Below are 23,570 nucleotides of genomic sequence, written 5' to 3'. Positions count from 1 at the left end.
CCAGTGCTTCACACATGCTATGCAAGCGCTCTACCACTGAGCCAGAACCCCAGCATCCCCATCTCAATTCTTAATGTTTCCTTACTAGCTCTGCTCAAAACACACTGGCCTCCTGCTCTTTTTTGAAGATGCCTGGACGCTCCCACCTCCCATGGCAAACACTGAGATGTGTTTATAAGATCTCTCTCCAAAAATAACTTGCCAATGGCTGCAATAAGAGAAGTTGGATGATAGCTTCCTGCTTGACGCCTTTGGGATCTGCCTTAGCTTTAGTGTTTGCTCTTTCTGGGAAGCTACAGATGGTCATCCAGCACATGAAGAGTTTGGAGCCGCCAGGCACAGTGGTGCACACCTCTAATTCCAGTGGCTTGTGCATCGTGATTTTGGAATAGGGGAAAGGGGTCTGGGAACCAATCCCTCACCATACTAGTTAAGGTACAATTACCACATTGGTGATCTGGCTGAGTGGCACAGGTCTGAAGTCCCTGCTGTTCGGGAGACTGAAGCAGATGAACCGCTTGAGCTCTAGAAACCCAAACAATCTTAGATAACTTAATGACCCAGGTTCAAAAAAACAAAACAAAAAATCCGATATTAGCTGTGGAAATAATCATAAATAACCGTACCATCATAAGACTATAAACATAAAAGATCAATACTAAGTATAATAACGATATTAGTTCTGGAGATAAGTATAAATGGCTTATAAATTTGTCACATTCTTTTCTCAATGGGAAAAAATTTTTAAATATGCTTTCGAGGTGAGAGGATCTTTAAAAAAGAAAAAGGAGGAAATCCAATTTTCCCTTCCATTTGTCCATTTAAGTAAAGGTCTTGAAAACTGTTCCTAAGTTACGTAGAAGCCAGCCTCCCGGCAACGATCCGGTCGGCGAACACTTCCGGTTTCCCTTCCTCACCACCGGAGGCAGGGTTTTTGATTGCGCGTGCGCGACCCCGCCCCACCCCCGGAACCTAACCGTTGACGAAATGGAGGTTTTAAAATCTTCCAAATACGCTTCTTGCAGCACCGGTCGCGCCCTCTGTACTCCAAAGAGCCTTGGGATTGGTCGAGCGGGAACCATTGCAGGGTTTGATTGGGTGGCACACCAGCACGTCGCGGCGACCTTGCGTGACGCATCTTGCACCGCCCCTGCTCCCTGACTGGCCGGACTTCTGACCAGTCAGTAACCGCGGCGCGCCCTTCGGTTTCGCGAGGTAGTGTTTGCCGCCTTAGTTCCCGCGACCCCAACGTCCCAGAGGCGGGGCGGGAGTCAGCGGAGGCTGTCCTTGGAGTAACCTCGGTTCTGGCCCAACAAACAGACCTCAGTTCTTCAGAGGTTGCGGTGAGTGGGGCTTCGTGCCCCTGGTTCCCTTCGTGCAGCGGGGCCCGGGAAAGGACGGTGGGTAATGTTCAGGGCTCTGTATTGGGTTCTATTCTTCAGGAGCCTAGGGCGGATGACGAAAAGAAATAGTGGGAGAAATTAAATGGACTAAGAATTCTGTGTTCTCGCTCTTGCGTTGTTTGCAGTGTCTGGCTCCAACTCTGATATATAATAAGGGATCGGTTAGTGTTCGAAGTTCATGGTTTATTGGAGGGACTATGTCAACAGCAAGGTGTAAACATGCTGTGTGTGAACACAGAGGCAGGTGTAATATCACCGTGGTGTCTAGAAGATTTCGCAGAGGAAGTGACATTCGAGTTGGATGGTGAAGGATGACGGGTTTACCAGGGCATTCCAAGTCAAGGGGCAGACTGCGGAAACTGGAGGACTGCAAGTAGTTCAGTTTGGGATGTAAATGAGTGGATGAGAATGTGGTTGGAATAATAGGGTAACATTGCTAAGGTTCTTTATTCTGTATATGAAGAAGAGCCATGACCTCCCCCCATTTTTTATTGGTGCATTATATTTGTACACATTGGTGGGATTTATTGTTACATACTCGTACAAGCACACAGCATAACAATATAATTTGACTATTATCGCGCCCCAGCACTTCTCCCCTCCCTCCACACCTCCCACTCCTTGGTCCCTTTTCTTTACTGATTCCCTTTGATTTTTAAGAGATCTACCCCACCTTCATTTTCCTTTTCCCTCTCTAGCTTCCACATATGAGAGAAAACATACGGCTCTAACCTTCTTAGTTTGACTTACTTCGTTTAACATAATCTTCTCTAGTTGCATCCTTTTTCCTGCAGATGCCATAATTTCATTATTCTTTAGAGCCAAAGACTTTTTAAGCAGGAGAATAATTTGATCCTATTTATACAGATAACTTCTAACAACAGTGAGAAACTTTTCAGTAAATCTAGTGAAAGCTGATGAAGTCAGCCAAGGGTGGTATGGAAAAGTATTTAATATGAGGAAAGACAGAGAAAGAAGAGGTGAGGATCATTTGATGGTTCTCATTTGATACATGATGGTGCCATTACCTAGGAAGAATATGTTTTGCTAGGTATAGGTGTTGGTAGTTTTAGTTTCATTAGCTTTAATTGCTTGTGTAATACTATCAGAATAAATTACCTTATGTATATTGTTTTAAAATGAGAATTAGACCAATAATTGCCATCTTTTCATCCTAATACATAAAGGAAGAAGAAACAAGTATGGAATTTTAAAACACTTCTATTTAATGAAGGAAATAAAAGCCACTTTGTATACTTTTGAGAGGTATTTTTATCACTAGACCATTGTCCATGACAATCAAGTGCTGTAGAAGGGCTATGGTGGGGGAAATATAAATATGATGGGAAGATCAGTGGAGTAGGAGAAGAAGGGAGGGACAGGAAAGGAGAGGAAATAGGGAATAAACTTGACAAAATTATGCTATGTTTGTGTATAACTATACCACGGTGAATTCCACCTTTATGTCTATAAAGCATCAATAAATAAATAAATGGAAGGTAAGCCAGTAGAGTAGAGAAAGGAGAAGAGGAAAGAGGAGGGGAGGGAAAGTGGGGGAACTGGGGGCTGAAATAGAATAAATTAAATTCCATACATGTGTGATTATGTCAAAATGAACCCAATTATTATATGCAACTATAATGTACTAATAAACATTAAAAATTTTAAAAGTAAGTCCTGTAGAGTTAAAAGCTTGCATCCTATTGGAGTTGCATTAATTCTTTATAAAGTCCAGATATCTCTAATGGGACTTTTTAGTCAACCTTACAAGGGCTCAATAGGATTTTGTTCTTATAGATATTTCCAGCCTCAGATTTTATCAAAAAATCTTTTCTAAATGGCTTTTGCACTTACATTAGTAATCTGTTCCTCCCTTATTTTGCTTTAGACAATTCCTTTGTGGTGGAATTGAAACTATAAGACTTTAAAATATATGGGAAATACTGAACTGTAAAGAAAGGGATATGAGGTCTTTTACTTCAGATATATATGTATTTTTTTTAATTTATTATTTTGGTACTGGGAATTGAACCCAGGGGTGCTTACCACTGAGCCACATCCCTAGCCCTTTTAAAAAATATTTTATTTAGAGACAGGGTCTTCCCGAGTTGCTTAGGGCCAGCCTCACTAAGTTGCTGAGACTGGCTTTGTACTCTCTTGATCCTCCAGAGCTGTACACCACCACACCCTGGGCTCACTTCAGAAATATTTAGATGAAGCTGTTCAGTGAGCAATTAGAAATGTAAGTTTGAAATTCAGAAAAGAAGTGGAAGCTAAAGGTTTTCACAAAATGGGAGTGAATTAGAGTACTGAGGGCATGTATGAACATTGAATTTTTTTTTTTTTTTAGTGCTTCAAGTCAGTTTCTGGGGATATGCTATTTCTTTTCCATTGCCACAGAACTGAAGATTCCTCGATGACTTCTTTATAGACCTGGTGAGTTTTACTCTGTAGTTAGACTATAAGGCTTTTGTTAAAAATTTCTTTTAATTAAGTACTACTTGTCCTACCCAGCTCAAAGCTGAAGTTGATAAAAGACTTTGTGGCAAAGTCTGTGCTTTCCTTAATGAATAGATACATTGGTAGATTTTGTTGCCTAAAATAAGTATTAACACTAATTTATAGGCAGAATGTCTCCAAAGTATGAAAATGATCAGCAGAATCTACAAGCATTTAATCTTATAACTTTACAGTCACACTTCATGTAAATAACCTAATTTTGCCTGTGATTTTGTTACTATATGGTTAAATCATATTTCTTCTTATTCTTTGTTTTATCATTCTCCTTATTTCTTTAGGATACTGAGGATTCAAAATTGAATACATCATTTATCAAATGTTATGGACCCTGTATGTCCTCTTGCAAGACCCCAGATGAATACCAGGTATAGAAATATTTTTACAAAATGTTTTTTCACAGCTGCTCACATTAACTTGAGAAGGTAAGCTGCAAGAGAAGAAAGGATATCATCTTTAGCATAAAAATCTGGGCCTATGTCCCAGCTTAACCACTTATTAAGTGACTGACTTTAAGTTCATTAATTTAAGCCTCGTTTTCTCATTTGTAAAATGGTGATGATAATTACAAAATGAATATTGTGAAGGGATAAATAAGATTATTAAAAGCATCTGGCACATAGTAGGTACTCAGTTAATATTAGTTCCATTCCCTCCATTTATTTCAGCTCCATAAGAGATCTTTTTCTTGATGGGAAATAGTACCTGAACTCTGAGACTATAAATTATATTTGTGTTTGTTTATATCCTAAACAAATGGGAAAGTGTTTGGATTCTCTCCCTTTTCTAAACACTAATTCCTTGATGGGAATTATTTCACATTGAATATTCCAAGTTTCCTCAAACTTCCCTGCCTTTGCTAGTAATGTGTGGTAGGAAGGAGGAGTTTGCCACCTGTCTTCTGATTTTCTCAATCTGTCATTACTTGGTGGGGCAGGTGCCTTTGGATCATTTATTGTTCTTTTTCCCTAGGGAAGAATAATTAATGCTGACATGTGAATTTTTTTTTTCTTTCAAACTAAACTTATTCCCATGGGGTACCTTTATTCTCTGTATTATCTTCCTTTGTGCCAGATTTTCTTGATGAAGACAATGGGAAACATGATCCAAGGAAGCTATCATATTTCTTTTGCCTTAGTTTTGGCCCTTCTGTTCTATCCCACTGTCACCTCTTATTCTTTGAAAGTTTGTCAACTTCTGTTCTTTGAAATGTACAGTTGTGTAACAAGTTCAAAATATTCTCTTTTTAGTTTTATTAGCAGATTGACTATGGTCAAATTAATTCCTTACTTAATGTATATGTATGCATATGATTTAAACTGGCTATTCCTTAACTCTAATTTCTTTTATTTATTTAGTGACCTCAGGTTTTTCAGTGATCTCTAGGATTTAGGGCAGCAGTTCTGATTTGTACATGTGTTTAGGAGAGGAGTTAAAGCCCCCTTTGAGTTTTGATAAAAGTGATGCATCTTATTCCTTAAGAAAAAGCAGTTACATACATACATCCAAAAGTTTGGCACCCAGTTTCAGGGTGCAAGTTTCAGTTTGTGTCTCTCTCACTCCAAAGTCTACCTGTAGACTCCAGAGTAATAAAAAACTAATAACAGCATTTATTGAAGTCTTACTAGATATCTAATGCCATGCTAAGCACTTTGCATGCATTATTCTTTTTTGGGTTGGAGACAGTACTCGGAATTGAACCCAGGGTGTTCTACCACTGAGCTACCTCCTCAGCCCTTTTTATTTTATTTTGAGAGAGTATCTTGCTAAGTTCCCCAGTCTGACCTTGAACTTGCAATCCTCCTGCCTCAAACTCCTGATTGGCTGATTTCATAGCATGTGCCACCATGCCAATCACGTGTATTCTTTAATCCTCACAACAAAACTGTGAGATGAGTATCATTATTACACAAACATTTTTTTTTCCTTAAATGAGGAAAGTGTAGCATAGAGAAACTAATCAACCCAAAGTCATATAGTTAGTAAGAAATATAGTCAGGATTTAAACCTGACTTGACTTCCCTATGCTGCTGAGTAAGTAAACTGAAGTGTAATAGGTTGGGCTTTAGAGCTAATGTGGACTCCTGAAAGTGAAAAAGAAAGAGCTAACACTGAGTACTTAGAATGAAGTAAGAATTATTTTAAGCAATTTACATGTATTGACTTATTTAATATTTAGTGTAACTGTAAAGAAGTACTGATACCCCAATTTAACAAATGAGAAAACTGAGTCAAAGAGAAAGTAATTAACTTGATCAAGGTAACATAGCTAGTAAATTTAGAAGCCAGATTTCAGACTTCAAGCAGTTAATTGTTAAACTTCTTGCTGTTTTTTTTCCTTCTTTTCTCCCTTACCTTCCTTTCCCAACCAACCTCCATTTTATGTATTTATTTAGTTTTTAGCTTTATTTTGTTTTAAAATTGATATATAATAACTGTACATGGTTATGGGATACAAAGTGGGTTTTTTTTGTTTTTTTTGGGAGGTACTGAGGATTGAACTCAGGGGCACTCGACCCCTGAGCCACATCCCCAGCCCTATTTTTTATTTTATTTAGAGACAAGTTCTCACTGAGTTGCTTAGCACCTCGCTTTTGCTGAGTCTGGCTTTGAACTCTCAATTCTCTCGAGCCACTGGAATTATAGGTGCCCGGCCAATGTGATGTTTTGGTAAATATGTACTATATTGTGTAATTATCAAATCAGGATATTTAGCCTATCCATTACCTCAAGCATCACTTCTTTTTGGTGAGAACATTAAAAATCCTCCCCTCGTTATTTTGAAATACATAACTACAATATTGTTGATAAGTTGCACAGCTCTGCTATAGAACCCCAGAACTTATTCCATATAACTAACTGTAATTTTGTACTCATCGACTAATCTCTTCCCAGTCATCTCTTTCCTCCTACCCTCCCCAGACTCTGATAACCACTTTTCTACTAGGTAATTCTGTGAGATCAGCTCTTTCAATTCCAGAAATCAGTAAGATCATGCAGTACTTGTTTCTCTGCCTGTCTTATTTCACTTAACATAGTGTCCTACAGTTTCATCCATCTTAGGACAAATGATAGGATTTCTTCTTTTTTTAAAATGGTAAAGTAGTATTGCATTGTGTATACACACCACATTTTCTTTATCAGTTGATGAGTACTTAAGTTGATTACAAATTTATCTATTGTGAGTAGTACTGCAATAAGCATGGGAGTGCAGATATCTCTTGGTCATACTGATTTCATTTTCTTTGGATAAGTACCCAGTAGATTGCTGAATCTTATAGTAGTTTTATTTTTAATATTTTGAGGAACTCCATATTTTCCATAGTGGCTGTACCAATTTACATTTCCACCAGTAGTCTGTAAGAGTTCCCACTTCTCCATACTATCATAACCCTGCCAGCATTTATTTTTTGTATTATTCAGCTCCTTTATCCTTTTTTTTTTTTTGATTGCCTCAAACTTCTGGGCTTATCCTCCTGCACCTGTAAGAGATGGTTAACTGTTCCTTATAAAATTTCTACCAAGTGTACTTTAACTTGTGCTTTAATTGTAAGTTCTTTTTGAAAAAGGTTTCCTTCAAGCAAAATGGTACCTTTCCACTTTCCTCCATCAAAGCGTGCACTTTGGAACCCAATGCCAATTGGAGAGTTCATCTGCTTACATCTCAATTACTACAGGTATAAGATGTTTCTCTTTTCAAATCAAACCAGTGTAAACATGTGTCATAAAAGGATGTGCAAGGAAAGTTGATTTCTATGACCAGTTGTAGGTTGAGTGTCCCTAATTCCCAAATCCAAAGTTCTGAATGCTCCAAAATCCAAACTTTTTGAGTACTAACATGGAAAATTCCACATCTGACTCAAATGTGCTTTGTCACAATCAGAATGAAGGCATACAGCAGAGTTGTATAAAATTACCTTTATACTGTGTGTATGAGACGTATATGAAACATAAATGAATTTCATGTTTAGGCTTGGGTCTCATCCTCAGGATAGATACCTCATGTATATGCAAATGGTTCAAAATCTGAAACACCTGTCTGGGTCTCAGGCATTTTGGATAAGGGACACTTAACCTCTATCCATTTTTCTTTACTTTTCCATTAAAAGCTCTCCTCAGACGAATATTCCATCTTCTTCCTAAATCCTTGTGCTTTTGAGAAGTAAATAATTAAAATGTTTAAAATATAATACTTTGCAAATCTAAAGTTCTGAGTATTGTAGGAGTTAAAAATGTGAAATATGATAAGAACTAAAAATGTTTTTCCTCATACTTCGACATGTTGTCTTTGGAGAACATTGAGAAGACTGAACTGATTTTGAGTAGATCACATTAGAAGGAATATAAAATATTGTGGTTTTGTTTAGGACCTTAAACGAAAGACATATAAGTTTATACTTACAGTAGCTGAAAATTGATTCATTGAGATTTTATATATAAGAACCAACTTATTTAAAACAGTATTTTAAGAAGTATGGATTATAGTGAGGAGAACCTAGAGTCAGATTAGCAATGAGATGGTTTTATATAATCATAGAGATTTATGCCATAGTAGTTTAAAGTGTTATAACTGGAGTCAACCTGCCTTTAGTGTCAAATCCTCATTCTACAACTGATTTATGTGACCTCAATATATTAAGTATCAAGGATCAGTTTCCTTATAAAATGACTACAATATCTATTTCATAGTACTTTTGTTTTGGGTGATGGGTATTAAACCCAAGACCTCACACATGCTAGTCAGGTGCTCTACCACTGAGCTACACTTCCAGATCCTCATAGTACTCTTACAAAGATTAAATGAGACAGGCTCTGTAAAGCAACTGGCACCATGCCTACAATAGAAAGTATTCAATAAATGGTATCTGTGAGTAGTGTATCAGTATTCAGATCAAGAGGAAAGAACAAAATAAGGTGTTTTGAAAAGATTTTATGGCATTTGATGATTGAATAGAGGAACTGAAGGAGAGATAAAAGTAAAAAAAAAATTTAGATTCTAAACTAGTTGCAGAAAATGGTGGTACCATTGACAAAAATGAAGAGAATCTTGTAGAAGTTTAAATAAATATTTGTTAGACCTGTTCATCCTTTTCTTCATGTTTCTTAACTTGTCTTTTTTTTCTGTTGTCTTTCTGTGCTGTGTTTTGGGTGATTTATTTTTCAACTGTACTATTTTCTTCTTCAGCTGTGCTTAGCTGCCATCTAAACTGTTTATTTAGGGTTTAGTTTTTTGTTTTTGCTTTTGTTTTTGTAGTACTGGAGATCAAACCCTGGGCCTCATGCATGTCAGGCAAACACTCTACCACTGAGCTACACATTAGCCCATTAGCTTTTTAATTGTGGAAGTACATATACCATATATGTGAAAGAATGTTTATGATATATATGCATAGTTTATAGAATAACAATAAGCAGCTGTGCTTGAAGGCACACGCCTGTAATCCCATCAACTTGGGAGACTGAGGCTCCAAGGAGGGTTGCAAGTTTGAGGCCAGCCTCAGCAACTTAATGAGACCCCATCTCAAAATAAAAAATAAAAAAGGCTGGGATGTGACTTAGTGATAAAGCGCCCTGAGTTCAATCTCCAGTTCCAAAACAAACAAATATTTGTGTATCTATACCTAGTCGAGTATATAATCCATTGAATTTTTAAGTAATTATATTTTTTTACTTCTGCAAATTCTATATAGCCTCTTTTTATCTGGTCTTTATTCATGTTTTCTTATTCCTTGATCATATTTTGGTTTCCTTCTTGTGTTTCTTTAACTATTTTAATCATTTTATTTTGTATTTAATAATGTTACTGTCTGAAGTTCATAGACAATAATATAAACAAGTGGATATGACTGTTTCAATCAAACTATTTTGTTTACAGTAGTATGGTAAACAATGTGTAAAACTTTCAGTCAAACAGAAACATATTGGCTTTATTGTTAATTCATGCTCTGGTTCATAAAGTTAATCAAATGTCTAAAGAACAACTATAGTTTGTATATCAGGTAATTGTCATTTTGGTTTTCAGGTGGTCCTCTCTACTCCTTGCCTTTGACCATGGGATTTCCTGACAGTGATCTTTCTGTACATTTTAAATGTTGTGTTTTATGTTTTAGGCAGTATTTCACAATGAGGATTTATTTTAGGCTATCAAATTCACTATGTTCATTAAAGACTTTGGTTATTTTTTAGAAATCCAAAGCTTGTGGTGACTGAAAAGGCCCTCCGGCTTGCTTACCGTCATGCTAAACAGAATAAAAAAAATGTGCCATGCTTTTTACTTGGTTCTCTCACAGTAGATGAAGGTAATTATACTTTGGAAAATTACTTGAATGCCTGTAGTAGAATTTACATTTATTGATTCAGACAGCTATTGCATATGCTTTGTGGTAAATTTTTTTTTCTTGCTGTATACCAAGGATATGAAGAAAACTGCCCTTCACAGTCTTCATGATCTAATTGAGTGGAATATATAAACAAGTCATTTTCTATATAAGATCTTAATATGCCGCTATATGAGCAAAGTGCTTTGCTTTAATCTACCCTTGCTAAGTTGATTTATGTTTTTTAATTAGCATGCTGTAAACAGTTATTTTTTTCTTCAGATGAAGAAGGTGTGACATTGACAGTAGATCGCTTTGACCCTGGTCGAGAAGTACCTGAATGCTTAGAAAGAACCCCTACTGCTTCTCTTCCTGGAGACTTTGTGATCCCTTGCAAAGTTCATACTGAAGGACTTTGTTCAAGAGAAATGATAATTCACAATGTAGATGACTTCAGTGCAACTTTTAAGGTGATATTAATAACTTTCTTAATTTAACAAGAATCATAGTATATGTAGTATGTAGTATTTTAATAAGCCCATGTTTGAGAAGTGTAATAATTTCTGATTAAATTATTGTGGAACTGGGCATGGTAATCTCAGTGACTTGGGAGGCTGAGGCAGGAGGATCACAAGTTTGTGGCCAGCCTCAGCAATTTAGTGAGATACTCAGGAAATTAGCAAGACCCTGTCTCAAAATAAAAAGGGCTGTGGATGTAGTTTAGTAGTAAAGTGACTCTAGGTTCAAACCCTAGTACCAGAAAAATTTTAAATTAAATAAAAAATAAACTATTGTGGGGCTAAAATCCAATTAAATGTGGTTTCTGAGGGCAGGGATCCTGGGTAGATGATATGGATAGCATTCTGGAAGAGGAGCAGTGTGACCAAGATAAGATAGTTCAGGATGTGCTCAGGCTAACAGTAAGGGTATAGATTTTTGCTGAATTTGTGGGCAGTGAAACTAGAGTATTAATTTGGTAAGATCATAAAAAGCCCTGTCAGTTATGTTAAGGAATTCAAATTTTGTCATATGGGCCATGTAGCCATTGAAGGTTTCTGAAAAAAGAAAATATTGTACCATCAGGAACTGATTTAACCTGGGAGGGCAGACTGACTGAAGCCAGAGAGAATAGTTAACTAGGCTATTGCAATAGCCAGATTTATATTAGAGAGGTATCTATAATATAATAGTCTATAATAGAGAGGTAGCACTGAGACTAGAAGAGGACACATGGGCTTCAGCAAATACAGAGGAAGAACTGACTTGACAATTAGGGTTACAAGAAAAGAACCAAAGAGAAATCATCTTGCAATTCTCTAAGGTTGAATCAGAATTTATTTGCATCCATTTTTTTCCCACATAGTAAATATATATTGGGGGTAACAGTCCCCATCAAGAATATGAAGTGCTGCTAGGTTTTATAAGTTAGAAATATGTGGTAGAGCTTGGGACAAAAGTCTTATTTGCTTTGATGTAATTATTCACTTTATCTTTTTGTTTTGTTTTGTTTTTAGGTACCAGGGATTAAACCCAGGGGTGCTTAAGCACTGAGCCACATTGACAACCCTTTATTTTTTATTTTGAGACAGGGTCTTTCTAAGTTGCTTAGGGCCTTGCTAAGTTGCTGAGGCTGGTTTTGAATTCATGATCCTCCTTCCTCAACCTCCTGAGCCACTGGGATTATAGGTGTGTGCCATTGCACCCAGCTCACTGTATCTTTTGATTGCTTAGAAGAAAGGAGAATTGAAATGTTATAAATTAAAACTAATTTTGTTCATGTAAGATATTATATGTGTATATGCACCAGTATAAAATAAACTTTTAAAAATATAGACACAATTCAGAGTTTTAAAATAATTATATAATACTGGTTTTTCAGGCTTTACAGCACCATGTATGTAGCAAAGATTCCTTGGACTGTAGTAAGCTGCTTTTCCTAAGAGCTCATATTACTTCCAGGGAGAGTTTGGACAGTGTGGATTTTGACTTGCACTGGGCAGCTGTAACTCTAGCAAATAACTTTAAATGTGCACCTGTGAAGCCCATCCCCATTATTCCAACAGCTCTGGCAAGAAATTTGAGCAGTAATTGGAATATTTCTCAAGTTCAAGGGACTTATAAATATGGGTAAGTAAAAGATATATTCTAAAGTTTTGCATATTTTTTGATTAGTATTTTTTGAGCATCTCCACATACATAATATATGTGGAATCAGGTGTAGTCAGTTGAAGTGAAGTTGTTAATTGGTTTGTTTTGTGTATGGAGGGGGTGGTTTGGTTTGTTTCTTTTAGAGCTAGGGATTGAACCCAGGGCCTCACAAATACTAATAAGCACATGCTCTACCACTGAACTGCAATCCCAGCCCATTAGGTTTTGCTGAATATAGAGCTTTTGTTCAGATTTGTGCTCACTATACTACAAAAATTTGGTAGTAAAAATTATATTAAAATTAGTTGGGGGATTGGGATATGGCTCTATAGAACACTTGCCATGCATTATCGACTGAATTATTTTGCCTAGGTTTTACACCATTTCTTTTCTTTCCTTTTCTTTTTTGTTCCTTTCTTTCTTATTTCTTTCTTTCAACTGTAATCTGTCTGTGAACCTAAAAGAGTCTGGAAAATTTAATTGTAATATGCAGTCTTAACTATGAATAAAGAGCAATGCAGATATAGAAGCGATCAATTAAATAAAAATTTGTAGTACTCTTGCTTACCAAAATGTCAACTTCTTGACCGTGGAGTTTCTTCCCAAAGCTGGAGCAGAAACCTCTCCAGCTTCCTATTCTTTAGTGTCTTGGGAAATGCAAGCCAAAACATAAGCAGAGCTGCTTCCCTGAATCCTCATCCATTTTATTTATCATCTACTGAACAAGGTTAGACAATGTAAGCACACTGTGCTTTAAAGTTGACCAGAGGTAGTTTGAAGGATTTTACTTCTCACTTCCTTTCAACACTGACTCCACCCTAGTTCCTGTTAGGTCCCTAGAGCCAAGAATGTTTGCCAAGGTACACTAAATTCCAAATCTTATCCTCTAAAAATGCTGCTTCAAAAAAAAATGAAAAAAGAGAGAACTTTTCTGCAAAGAAAGTTCTTGAAGTAGCAAGAAAGTCCCCATTTTGACTCCCATATTCTGACCAGAGTGCTTGCTGGTCGGAGTGACACAAAGTGTTACTGCATTCCAAAGTCTTGAAATGATTGAATCATAATGATCAAAAAGTGTTTCATTTAATTCCTTTGGAGTAATAAAGTGCTTCTCACCTGGGATATGGAATTTTCAGTAAAATTAACCAAAAAATTTATTTGTTTTACTTTGTACCTGTGTTCATTTACTCTCTTAAATAGCATGAATTTACCCTTTTTTGAATTATTCATCTGGGACCCTTTAGTGTGCTATCCAATTGCCTATTCCCCTTGCCACCACCTATCTAGAATTACCTATTGAATTTGTGACATTGCCCTTTTCTCCAACCACATTCATGTTTTTACTCTACTATTTATATTAGGATCCATTATAGAAAAGTATTTGGGTAGGAACTAGGAATAGATTTTTTAAAATATACTTGTCCATTAAGTGTATTGACATTTAAACCCTATGTGCTATATATAATGGAGGTTTATACACAGTGATAGGAAGGAAGTAAGGTATGTCCAAATTGCCTGAGAAAATCATGGGAAATTTAAACCAATTCTTTTAAGGAATAGGACTTTATAAGGTGGGGGAGAATTTTTAAAACAGGTGTGTTATTATTGGTAGCTAAATTTAAACCAGATCAGGCTTAATCATCTTGTTTAATTTATTATATTGGTGTTTTAGGGTTATAATGATAGGATATATTATCAGTGGTACTATTAAGATTTAATATCATTAATGACATTGTTTTTATTTCTGATATAAAGCCATAACAGTAAAACTATCTCTCAACAATTCTGTAGTTTTCATATTCTTGTGTGTGGTGCTGGGGATTGAACACAGGACCTTGTGCGAAAAAGGCAAGTGCTGTACCACTGAGCTACATTCCCAGTCCCAGGTTTTTTATATTTTTAAGACTTACAATTATAAATCTAATAATAGAGTATGTCCTTTTAGGGTAAAGTATGCTCTTAAGGGATATTTTTGTTTGTTTGTTTGCTTATTTTGTGCAGTACTGGGATTAAACTCAGGGCCTCATGCAAGCTAGGCAATAGCTTTATCATTGATCCAAATCCCCATCTCACTGCTTTTGAGTTTTATCATCATGTTCTTTGACAGAGGTTACAGCAATTTGGCACATGGATGGTTGTTTATATCTCTCCTAACTCAGTCTCCTTCAATGAGTAGGAGTGTTATCAAGTCACCTGAATGCTTGAATATTTCCAGTAATAGGAAATCCAGTTTTCACAGTGTAGCCTGAATTTGTCTGCTTTAATGTTAACACTTTAGATTAAAATAAGTTGGAAGTAAAGTTGAAGAGTAAAACTTTTTTTAAAAGTGGGGATGTAGCTCAGCGGTAGAATGCTTGCTCAGTATGCATAAGGCCCTGGATTCAATTTCCAGCACCACAAAAAAAATAAAATAAGAAATAGATGTAGGGCTGGGGTTGTGGCTCAGTGGTAGAGGGCTTGCTTTGCACGTGCGAGGCACTGGGTTTGATCCTCAGCACCACATAAAAATAAGTAAATAAAAAATAAAGGTATTGCATCCATCTACAACTTAAAAAATATTTTTCAATGTATAAAATCTTCAATGATCATTTTAATATATATAGTGTGTATTTATATGTATATATAAATATGTGTACACATTTATATATATATATATATTTTTTTTTTTTTTTTTTTTAATTGGGGATTGAACCCCAGGGGTGTTTTACCCATGAGCTACATCTCCAGCCCTTATTTTATTTTTTGGAGGGCTACCGGGAATTGAACTCAGGAACATTCAAGCACTGATCCACATTGCCAGCCCTATTTCGTGTTTTGTTTAGAAACAGGGTCTCACTGAGTTGCTTAGCACCTTGCTTTTGTTGAGACTGATTTTGAACTCACAATCCTCCTGTCTCAGCCTCCTGAGCCACTGGGATCACAGGTGTGCATCACAGTACCTGGCTATAAGTTTTGAGATATTAAATTTTCTTAATCTTTCCATTTTACAAGAGTCTTTTTTGACTGAGTTGAACATTTAGAACTGTTTGTCTTTGTGTATGTATGAGAGGAAATTTTCATTTGAATCATGTCCCCTATCTAAAATATGTTTTATAACTCAAATTGTTTCTTTTTTGGTAAAATGTACATACTTTTAATTATTTTTGCATAAATGTCTTCTGTTTAGATATCTTACCATGGATGAAACACGCAAATTATTACTTTTACTGGAATCTGATCCCAAGGTTTATTCCCTACCATTAGTGGGAATGTAAGTAATTTACTATTTGTGAAAATCTTTTCAGCCAAATATGTATCTAAAATGTATATGATAAGCATGTCAATCAAGTTGTACTGTGAGTAGATCATCTTATGAAACCAAAAGTCCAATTTTTTTCTTTTCTTTCTTTCTTTTTTTTTTTTTGGTACCCAGGATCATTTAACCACTGAGCTACAACCCCCAATTCTCTAGTCCTTTTAATTTTTTATTTTGAGACCAGATCTTGCTAAGTTGCTGAGGCTGGCCTTGAACATTGATCCTTCTGCCTTCTGAGCTGATGGGATTACAGACATGTTCCACAGGGCATTCAAGCCAGTGGCTTTTTAAGCTCTTTTATTAGTAGGATCAGCTAAAATAAGATTTGTCCTAGTCTTAAGAAGAATTCCATATGTAAAACATGTAAAAGTGAATACTTCTGGTTGAGTTGAAGAACTAGAGCCCTATTTCTTCAACCTTCTCTTACTACCCCTTGTCCTTAAGGTTATTTGAAATATCCAGTGATCAAAATAACACTACTTAAAATTCACCATCAGGCAGTTTTGCAGATATTCCCTTTAATGTTAATGACTTTTTCATTAGAGTTAGTGGTTAATGTCATTTAGGTAGATTATTCAGAAATTCATATTCATTCATTTATTGAATACTTTCCATATACATAGCATTGTGTTTGCTGCTGTGTTGGGGTTTAACGCACCTTCTTAGGTACTTAATAATCAAAGTGAGGTGGTAAAATACTCAAATACTTACACAGAAAAATAATGAAGTATATGATTTACTGTGAATTGAGACGCATGGACAATGAACACTGAGTATTTGTAAGAAAGAAATGATGGGGGCGATTTTCTTACAGAAGGTGAATTCATGTTGGAACTTTACTTGCTTGGATAGTAGAAAAGAGGATTGGTAGGAAAGAGCATCCTTGTAAAGGAATGATATGTGCAAAATTAATGAGAATACACCTATGTCTCTGGACCATGAAATATACTTACAGTTTGCTATGGTTCTGGTATTGGCTATGGGTTATTGATGCCTAAGTGCACATTTATTAAGAGCTGTCTATATTTTAGGCTATATATATATGGTACAGCATTTAATTCTCTTACCAACCATATAAAGTAGTTTTAGGTTACAAATTTTGGTCTCCTCTAATTCAGCCCATTCTTTCCAAACTAGGCTAATTCATTCTTTCTTCCTCCTCACTTCTACGAACCCTTTTCTCTCTCACATCTCAGGTGAAAGAGGACAGAGAGAAAGAAACAAGTACTTGTTTTTCTTTTGTTCTCTCTCGGTGTAGATATATTGATATAGATTTCTATATACTCTCCCTCTAAGTTGTCAGTGTGGCCTAGTATTAGTTATGAGACTTTTAATGGATTTTTGGTAAATATCAGGGGATCTGCTGTATTGCCTTGAGAAGGATATAATCTAAAGTATGTTAATTTGTAAATGACTATAGTTCTAATTTTTTTTTTTCAGTTGGCTGACTGGAATTATACATATCTATAGTCCTCAGGTTTGGGCTTGCTGCTTGCGATATATGTTTAGTTCTTCTATTCAAGAAAGGCAAGTGATAATTTATTCTGTAGTGTTTTACTTTGTTCTTACCACTGGTTATATTTTATTGGTCTCATTTAAAATTCATGTAATGCTTTAACCATTTATAATACTTCTAAATAAGTACCGAAGGAAAACCTACCTTATATTAAATGGGACTAAAGCTAGGCAAAAATGATGAGGTGGCATTATACTTGGAAATGTTGAGAAATTCACTTGCCTAACCACAGAAGTTAACATTTTTAGAGTGTGAAAACACCTAGAGGTCATCTATTATAGCATCCTATTTTACAAATGAAGACACTGACTTTCAGTTTAATGACTAAAAATGAGTTTGGATTTGTTCCCTTGCAAGTGTTTTATTAAGTTACACCATGCTACTACTAGTACACTAAGAAACACTTGAAATATTTAATTTTCTTTCTGGAACTAAAGCATAAGCATTGGAATTAACAGGGAAACTTTATGTCTAGATGAGCTCCTCTTTATTTTGTACACGATGCCACTATTTGCCTCTTATTCTCTTTATTAAGTGAGAAGTTTTTTTTATTGTCTATCTGTTAATAGACTTTTTGGGTTGTGTTATCACTGAGCTAAATCCCCATTCCTTTTTTATATTTTGAGACAAGATCTTGCTAACTTGCTTAGGGCTCTGCTAAGTTCCAGAGTCAGACCTCAAACCTGAGATCCTCCTCCCTCAGCCTTATGAGTCCTGCTTGTGCCATCATGCCTGGGTGTAATAGACATTTTTTTTAAAAAATAACTTTTAAATGAAAAGGCAATACAAGTACAAGGCAATAAATTAGACATATGTAAAGATACACAATAAAAGGAAATCTCTCCTAGACCTCATTTTCAGAGGCAATCATTGATAAATGATATCTTGTGCTTCCTTCCTAAAATATTTAATGTATAGACAAGTGTACTTTCTCTTGGTCTGTAAAAATTAAATCACAATTGAGAGCAGACCATTCTTCCTTTTTCTGTATTTTGCTTTTTTCTCTGTATTATATCTTGGAGGTCATTACATCTTGGCATATACAGACTTAATACACATATTTTAACAACTGAATGGTATACAATATATATTATACTTTCAAAACTGGTCCTTTTGCTTTTACAATAGTAGACTGATCACATTACTCATATCTTTTTATTTGTTTGTTATTGGGTACTGAACCCAGGGGCTCTTAACCACCGGGCCACATCCCCAGTTCTTTTTTTTTTTGAGACAGGGTCTTGCTAAATTGCTTAGGGCCTCACTAGGTTGCTGAGACTAGCCTTGAACTTTCAATCCTTCTGCCTCAGCCTTCCAGGTTGCTGGAATTGCAGGTATGCTCCACCACACCCAGCCCTTATATATCCTTGTATGTGTATATTAGTATATCTGTAGGATAAATTCCTACAAGTGTTTCTCCTGAGCCAAAGAGGATTTTGGTAGGTTTTTAAGTTTTGGGGGGATATTGCCAAATGCCCTTCTAAAAAACTATCAATTTATAGTCTTTCTAACAGCATATAAGAATGCCTGTTTTTGTCCCCACAAATGCACATATTATTGAGCACCAAGCATTGTTCATGGTATTGGGAATAACATAAACGAAATAAAGATCTTGCAGAAATAGGCACTAACAAATATTTTTAAAAGGTGGTGAGTACTTTGAAGGGAAAAAAAGCCAGAAAAGAGGAAGGATGTGTATATGAATGAAGGTGGCAGGTAGAGTTGCAATCTGTTGTTGCTAGAGAGATTGGGTAAGAGGCAGGAGATGAGCTCAGAGAGAGAGGCAAAGGGCCATTGTTAAACTTTCATCTTGGCTAATCTAACAGATGAAAATGTCTTTTCCCAGTGTTTTATTACCTCTCATGGGAACTGACTATTCCTGTGTTGCACTTTTTCTCGTAGATTGTGCATTTTTTTAATATTGCTTTGAAAGATTGAACTTTTGCTCTCTTATTTCTCTCTCACTTGGGCACTCTGCACTTGCTCCCACACACACGCGTGCATGCATGCGTGCTCTTTGTCTCTTTCTCTCTCTCTCTCTCTCTCTATATATATATATATATATATATATATATATATATATATATATATATATATATAAGATATGCTACATATTACATATACATATGTGTGTATATGTGCATAAAATATCACAAAAAATTCTCAGATTGTCATTTCTTTTTTTAATTTTTTTTTTTAGTTGTAGATAGACACGTTTATTTTATATATTTTTATGTAGTGCTAAGGATCGAACCCAGAGCCTCATACATGCTAGGCAATTGCTGTACCACTAAGCCATAACCCTTACAATCCCAGATCGTCATTTCATTAGTTTTGGTTAACAGTATTTTTCTTTTGTTGTTGCTGAGGGCGTACTAGGCAAATGCCCTACCACTGAGTTTCATGCTCAGTGTCAGACTTTTTAAGTAAAATTTATCAGTCTTCCATCTTGCATAGAAAGGATTTGCTCACACTAAGAGTATTATTGAAATTAAAAATCTTTTGCATTTTTTTCAGATGATTTTATAGTTTTACTTTTTACATTTTATTTCACCTTTGCAAAAGAATTCAGGCTATTTGCAATAAAACAAGTGTTTTCAATTTTTTGTTATGATTTAGTACAGTTAAATTTATTATCAATTACTGATCTTTCTTTAAATTCATATTGATGATAAATGCTCAGTAAAATTAATTTTGAATCTCTTTTTTTCTGTGTTCAGTCTAAAGCATTAGACAATTTCTTTGAAACCAGAACTCTTAATTACTGCCCCAATTTAGTTCGTTGCTTTACAATGTTCTGAACAGTGGTTTTGCTTGCCCTCAGAAGAAGGGACTAAACAGTACAGGCATTCTGCCTCTTCGTCCTATGCTTTATTTTGTTGATAGTATAATATCCCCACATTATTTCTCATTCGGTATTTTACAAAGTAGAGACAACTAATAAATGCAGTTTAGATAGTTGGTTTTAGTATATATTTTAAGGACCCTTGAAGACTTTACAAATATTCATTGAATCATTTAGTGACTGATAAAGTTAATGTTCATTTTCTCAGTGTTTATAATAGTGAAATATAGTAAACAAATATCCATTTTTAAATGTCTAGGTGAATTAATAATGGCAGATCTATAAAATGTAACACTGGGCAATCACTGAAAAAATAAGGAAGTCTGAGGTATGATAAAATATATGGAAAGACATAACAAAATAGTTTGTTTGAAAAAATCCATCTTTCTTATGTAAAATGTTTGTGAATGCCTAAAATAAAATTCTGGATTGATTTTTTCAAGATAGGATATTACTGTGTTGCTTAGGCATGTCTCTTAACTGCTAGGCTCAAGTGATCCTCCTACCTCAGCCTCCTGAGTAGCTGGCATTACAGGTGTTCACTACCGCACCCAAATTCAGGATGTGTGCGCATTAAACTGAGCTCTGGAAGTTTACACATTGAATTGGAGAAGGCCATGGAGTAGTTTTCATTTTTCATTTTATACATTCATTTTGTTTGATGTTTTTATGAGGAATAGGCATTTCATAATCAAATATATCTTAACATTAAAAATTGATAATATTGGGGTTGGGGCTGTAGCTCAGTGGCAGAGCGCTTGCTTGGTATGTGTGAGGCACTGGGTTTGATCCTTAGCACCACATACAAGCAAATAAAATAGACATGCTGTCTATCTACAACTACAAAGAAAAAAAAATTTTTAAATGATAATATTAAAATGAGCATGAGTTTGTTTCCCAGTTTTATTTCAAAATTGGACTCTTTACTCAAACTAATAGATTGGAAGACTTACTTCAGAGTTCTTTGAGTACAATCTTATTATTATTAAATTTTAATTAAATTGTATTTTTTTTCCCAGGGTTTTTTCAGAATCTGGAAATTTCATCATAGTTCTTTATTCTTTGACACATAAGGAACCTGAGTTTTATCAATGCCTCCCGTGTGATGATAGAATACCTGAGCTTCAGTTTCAGTTACTAACCAGCAAGGAAACATTACATCTTTTCAGTGTAAGTGATTTGATTACCTACTACATTAGTGACCATTTCCAGTTGCATTTTGACAGTTTAAACCTAATGGCCTTTACCCTTTAAAATAATAATAATAATTCCAACTGTTAAACTCTTTTTATTTAACTTCAGTCATTGAATATTAACTTTGGTTTATGGTTAATTTTTGTTCAGTAAATCTTAGATTGTATGTCTAGAACCAAATTATAATAGAAGATAAAAGATTATCCACAGAATAACTTTCCTGGGTTTCTCTAAAATTTTTGAGGAATGCATCAATAGTTTTTTATGTTGTATCATTTTGTACTAATGAGAATTAATTATGATTTTAGTGTTTTCTTTGTTTTGACTGTTATTTTTAAAATATAAGTATAACCTAGTTGGGGATATAGCTCAGTTGGTAGAATGCTTGCCTTGCAAGCACAAGGCCCGGGTTCAGTCCCCAGCACCCTAAATAAATAAATAAATAGGACTGGGGATGATGTAGCTTAATAGTAGAGCATTCCAGGAGTTCAATTCCCAGTACTTAAAAAAAAATAAAAATAAAAAAATAAGTATAACTAATGTATGAAGTTTTTCACACTTAAACATCATTGTTTATATAATATAATCTAAGAAATTGAAATAAATTATGTCTATTAAAATATAGAGAAATTTATTAAGTGATGATCAAAGAAAAAGTAGATTTTTGAAAGTATAGGTATCATCATATAAAATTAAATTTGGCCAGCATTGTGGCACATGCCTGTAATTGCAGTGACTTGCAATTACAAGAGAGGCTGAGGCAAGAGGATTGCAAATTCAAAGCCAGCCTCAATAAACTTAGCTAGGCTCTAAACAACTTAGTGAGACCCTGTCTCAAAATAAAAAAAATAAAAAGGACTGGGGATGTAGTTCAGTAGTAATATATCCTTGGGTTCAATCTCCAATACCAAATTTAAAGACTGCTTTTCCTAAGTTTTAAAGTTGTGTGTGTGTGTGTGTATGTGTGTTTGAAACAATGGTCTTGCTGCTGGGACTATAGCCATGTACCACCACACCCAACTTAAAGACTTTTTTTTTTTTTTTTTTTTTTTTTTTGGCAGCACTGGTGATTGGACAATCTCTACCACTAAGCTACATCCCCAGTCCCCCCGACACCTTTTATTTTTTTGAGACAGGGCCTTGCTAAGTTGTTGAGGTGGTCTCAAACTTGTGAAACTCCTGCCTCGGCCTCCCATTTCACTGGGATTACAGTTGTGTACTACTGTACCTTATTTAAAAATCACTTTGTAATAAAGTTGTTGGTTATCTTAGGTCTCAGATCAATAATAAATGAAAAATATTTTTTATTTTATTACAAAAAATTGAATACCTCTAAATAACCATGTATTTCCATTCTGATCTTTTAGTTCATTTTTAGGTTCTCATATTGTACTTATTATTATCTTAAATGACCTCTAATAATTTGTTTCTATTCTAGAGACATACAGCATTTATAATTTTTCTTTAGATGTCATCCTCAGTTTATAGTTATTTTATATTCATTGAATACCTGGTTACTGAATAAATTACATAATACAGGTGATTAAGTTTTAACTTTCATTTACAGATCTAGTAAATGGGCATTTTACAAAAGATGGTTATAGTTACAGAAATCAGAAGATCCCCACCAACTCCCCCAGTGTTTCAGAGCTACTTTTCATCTAAATAGAATTCTCTGGTATTTTTATTTAAGTCACATTTCAAAATATGACTTACCTCATTTCAGAATGTTGAACCTTCTGACAAAAATCCAATCCATTTTGAACTGAGTGCTGAGAGCCAAGATACAGAAGCAGAGTTTTTCAGCAAGTTTTCCAAGAATCTTTCTGCTAAAAGGTATAAGATAACTTTTTATTATCAAATATATTTTTTATTACATTAATTAGTTTTTGGTAATTAAAATAACTATTTTTGATAAAACTGTAAATCTTATGTACCATAGGTGTCTTTTCTTTAAATGCATTCTTTCATAGTCTCTAGAAAGTTGGCTGATAATTTTAATGAAAAGACAACTCTAATATAATTATCCTTTGAGTTGATTTACTGTATAGGAAAACAAAAAAGACATTTGTCAAGAAATTATCTTGCCTAGGAAGTAGCATTCTGTTTCTTTCCCCATTTTTTGGGGGGTGCATTATAGTTATACATACTGATGAGGTTTGTTGTTACATATTTGTACATACACACACTATACAATATAACTATGATTTTGGCCAACATCACTCAGGCATTCTATTTTTAATATCTTTTGTTTGTTCTTCCCTGCCTTATAATTTTAAACCTGGCTCTATCAGACAAACTACTATAAAAAATAACTCCTATACCTAAAAAATAGTTT

General features: G+C 35.0%; 1 protein-coding gene across 4 annotated transcripts in view; it reads left to right on the top strand.

Annotated features, from left to right (window-relative positions):
• The first annotated feature begins 1,129 nt into the window (after window positions 1-1,129).
• Window positions 1,130-23,570, top strand: part of STIL (STIL centriolar assembly protein) — a 52,393-nt gene continuing 29,952 nt past the window's right edge. For 2 of the 4 annotated variants that reach the window (XM_079141719.1, XM_079141717.1), the window contains exons 1-11: window positions 1,130-1,343; window positions 3,754-3,839; window positions 4,202-4,288; window positions 7,490-7,597; window positions 10,107-10,219; window positions 10,520-10,707; window positions 12,117-12,364; window positions 15,549-15,632; window positions 17,118-17,204; window positions 21,058-21,208; window positions 22,959-23,068. In XM_079141719.1, the coding sequence (XP_078997845.1) occupies window positions 4,245-4,288; window positions 7,490-7,597; window positions 10,107-10,219; window positions 10,520-10,707; window positions 12,117-12,364; window positions 15,549-15,632; window positions 17,118-17,204; window positions 21,058-21,208; window positions 22,959-23,068 (1,133 nt within the window). In that variant the 5' untranslated portion in view covers window positions 1,130-1,343; window positions 3,754-3,839; window positions 4,202-4,244. Of the gene's footprint in view, window positions 1,344-2,577; window positions 2,670-3,753; window positions 3,840-4,201; window positions 4,289-7,489; window positions 7,598-10,106; window positions 10,220-10,519; window positions 10,708-12,116; window positions 12,365-15,548; window positions 15,633-17,117; window positions 17,205-21,057; window positions 21,209-22,958; window positions 23,069-23,570 lie in introns of those variants that run through there. The other 2 variants (XM_079141718.1, XM_079141720.1) reach the window with 2 other exon arrangements.

This window comes from Sciurus vulgaris (assembly GCF_902686455.1).
Source record: "Sciurus vulgaris genome assembly, chromosome: 1".
In the NCBI taxonomy this organism is placed as follows: Eukaryota; Metazoa; Chordata; class Mammalia; order Rodentia; family Sciuridae; genus Sciurus; species Sciurus vulgaris.
Note: the sequence above shows the minus strand (reverse complement) of the source record. Positions and strands in the feature narration are given on the sequence as shown.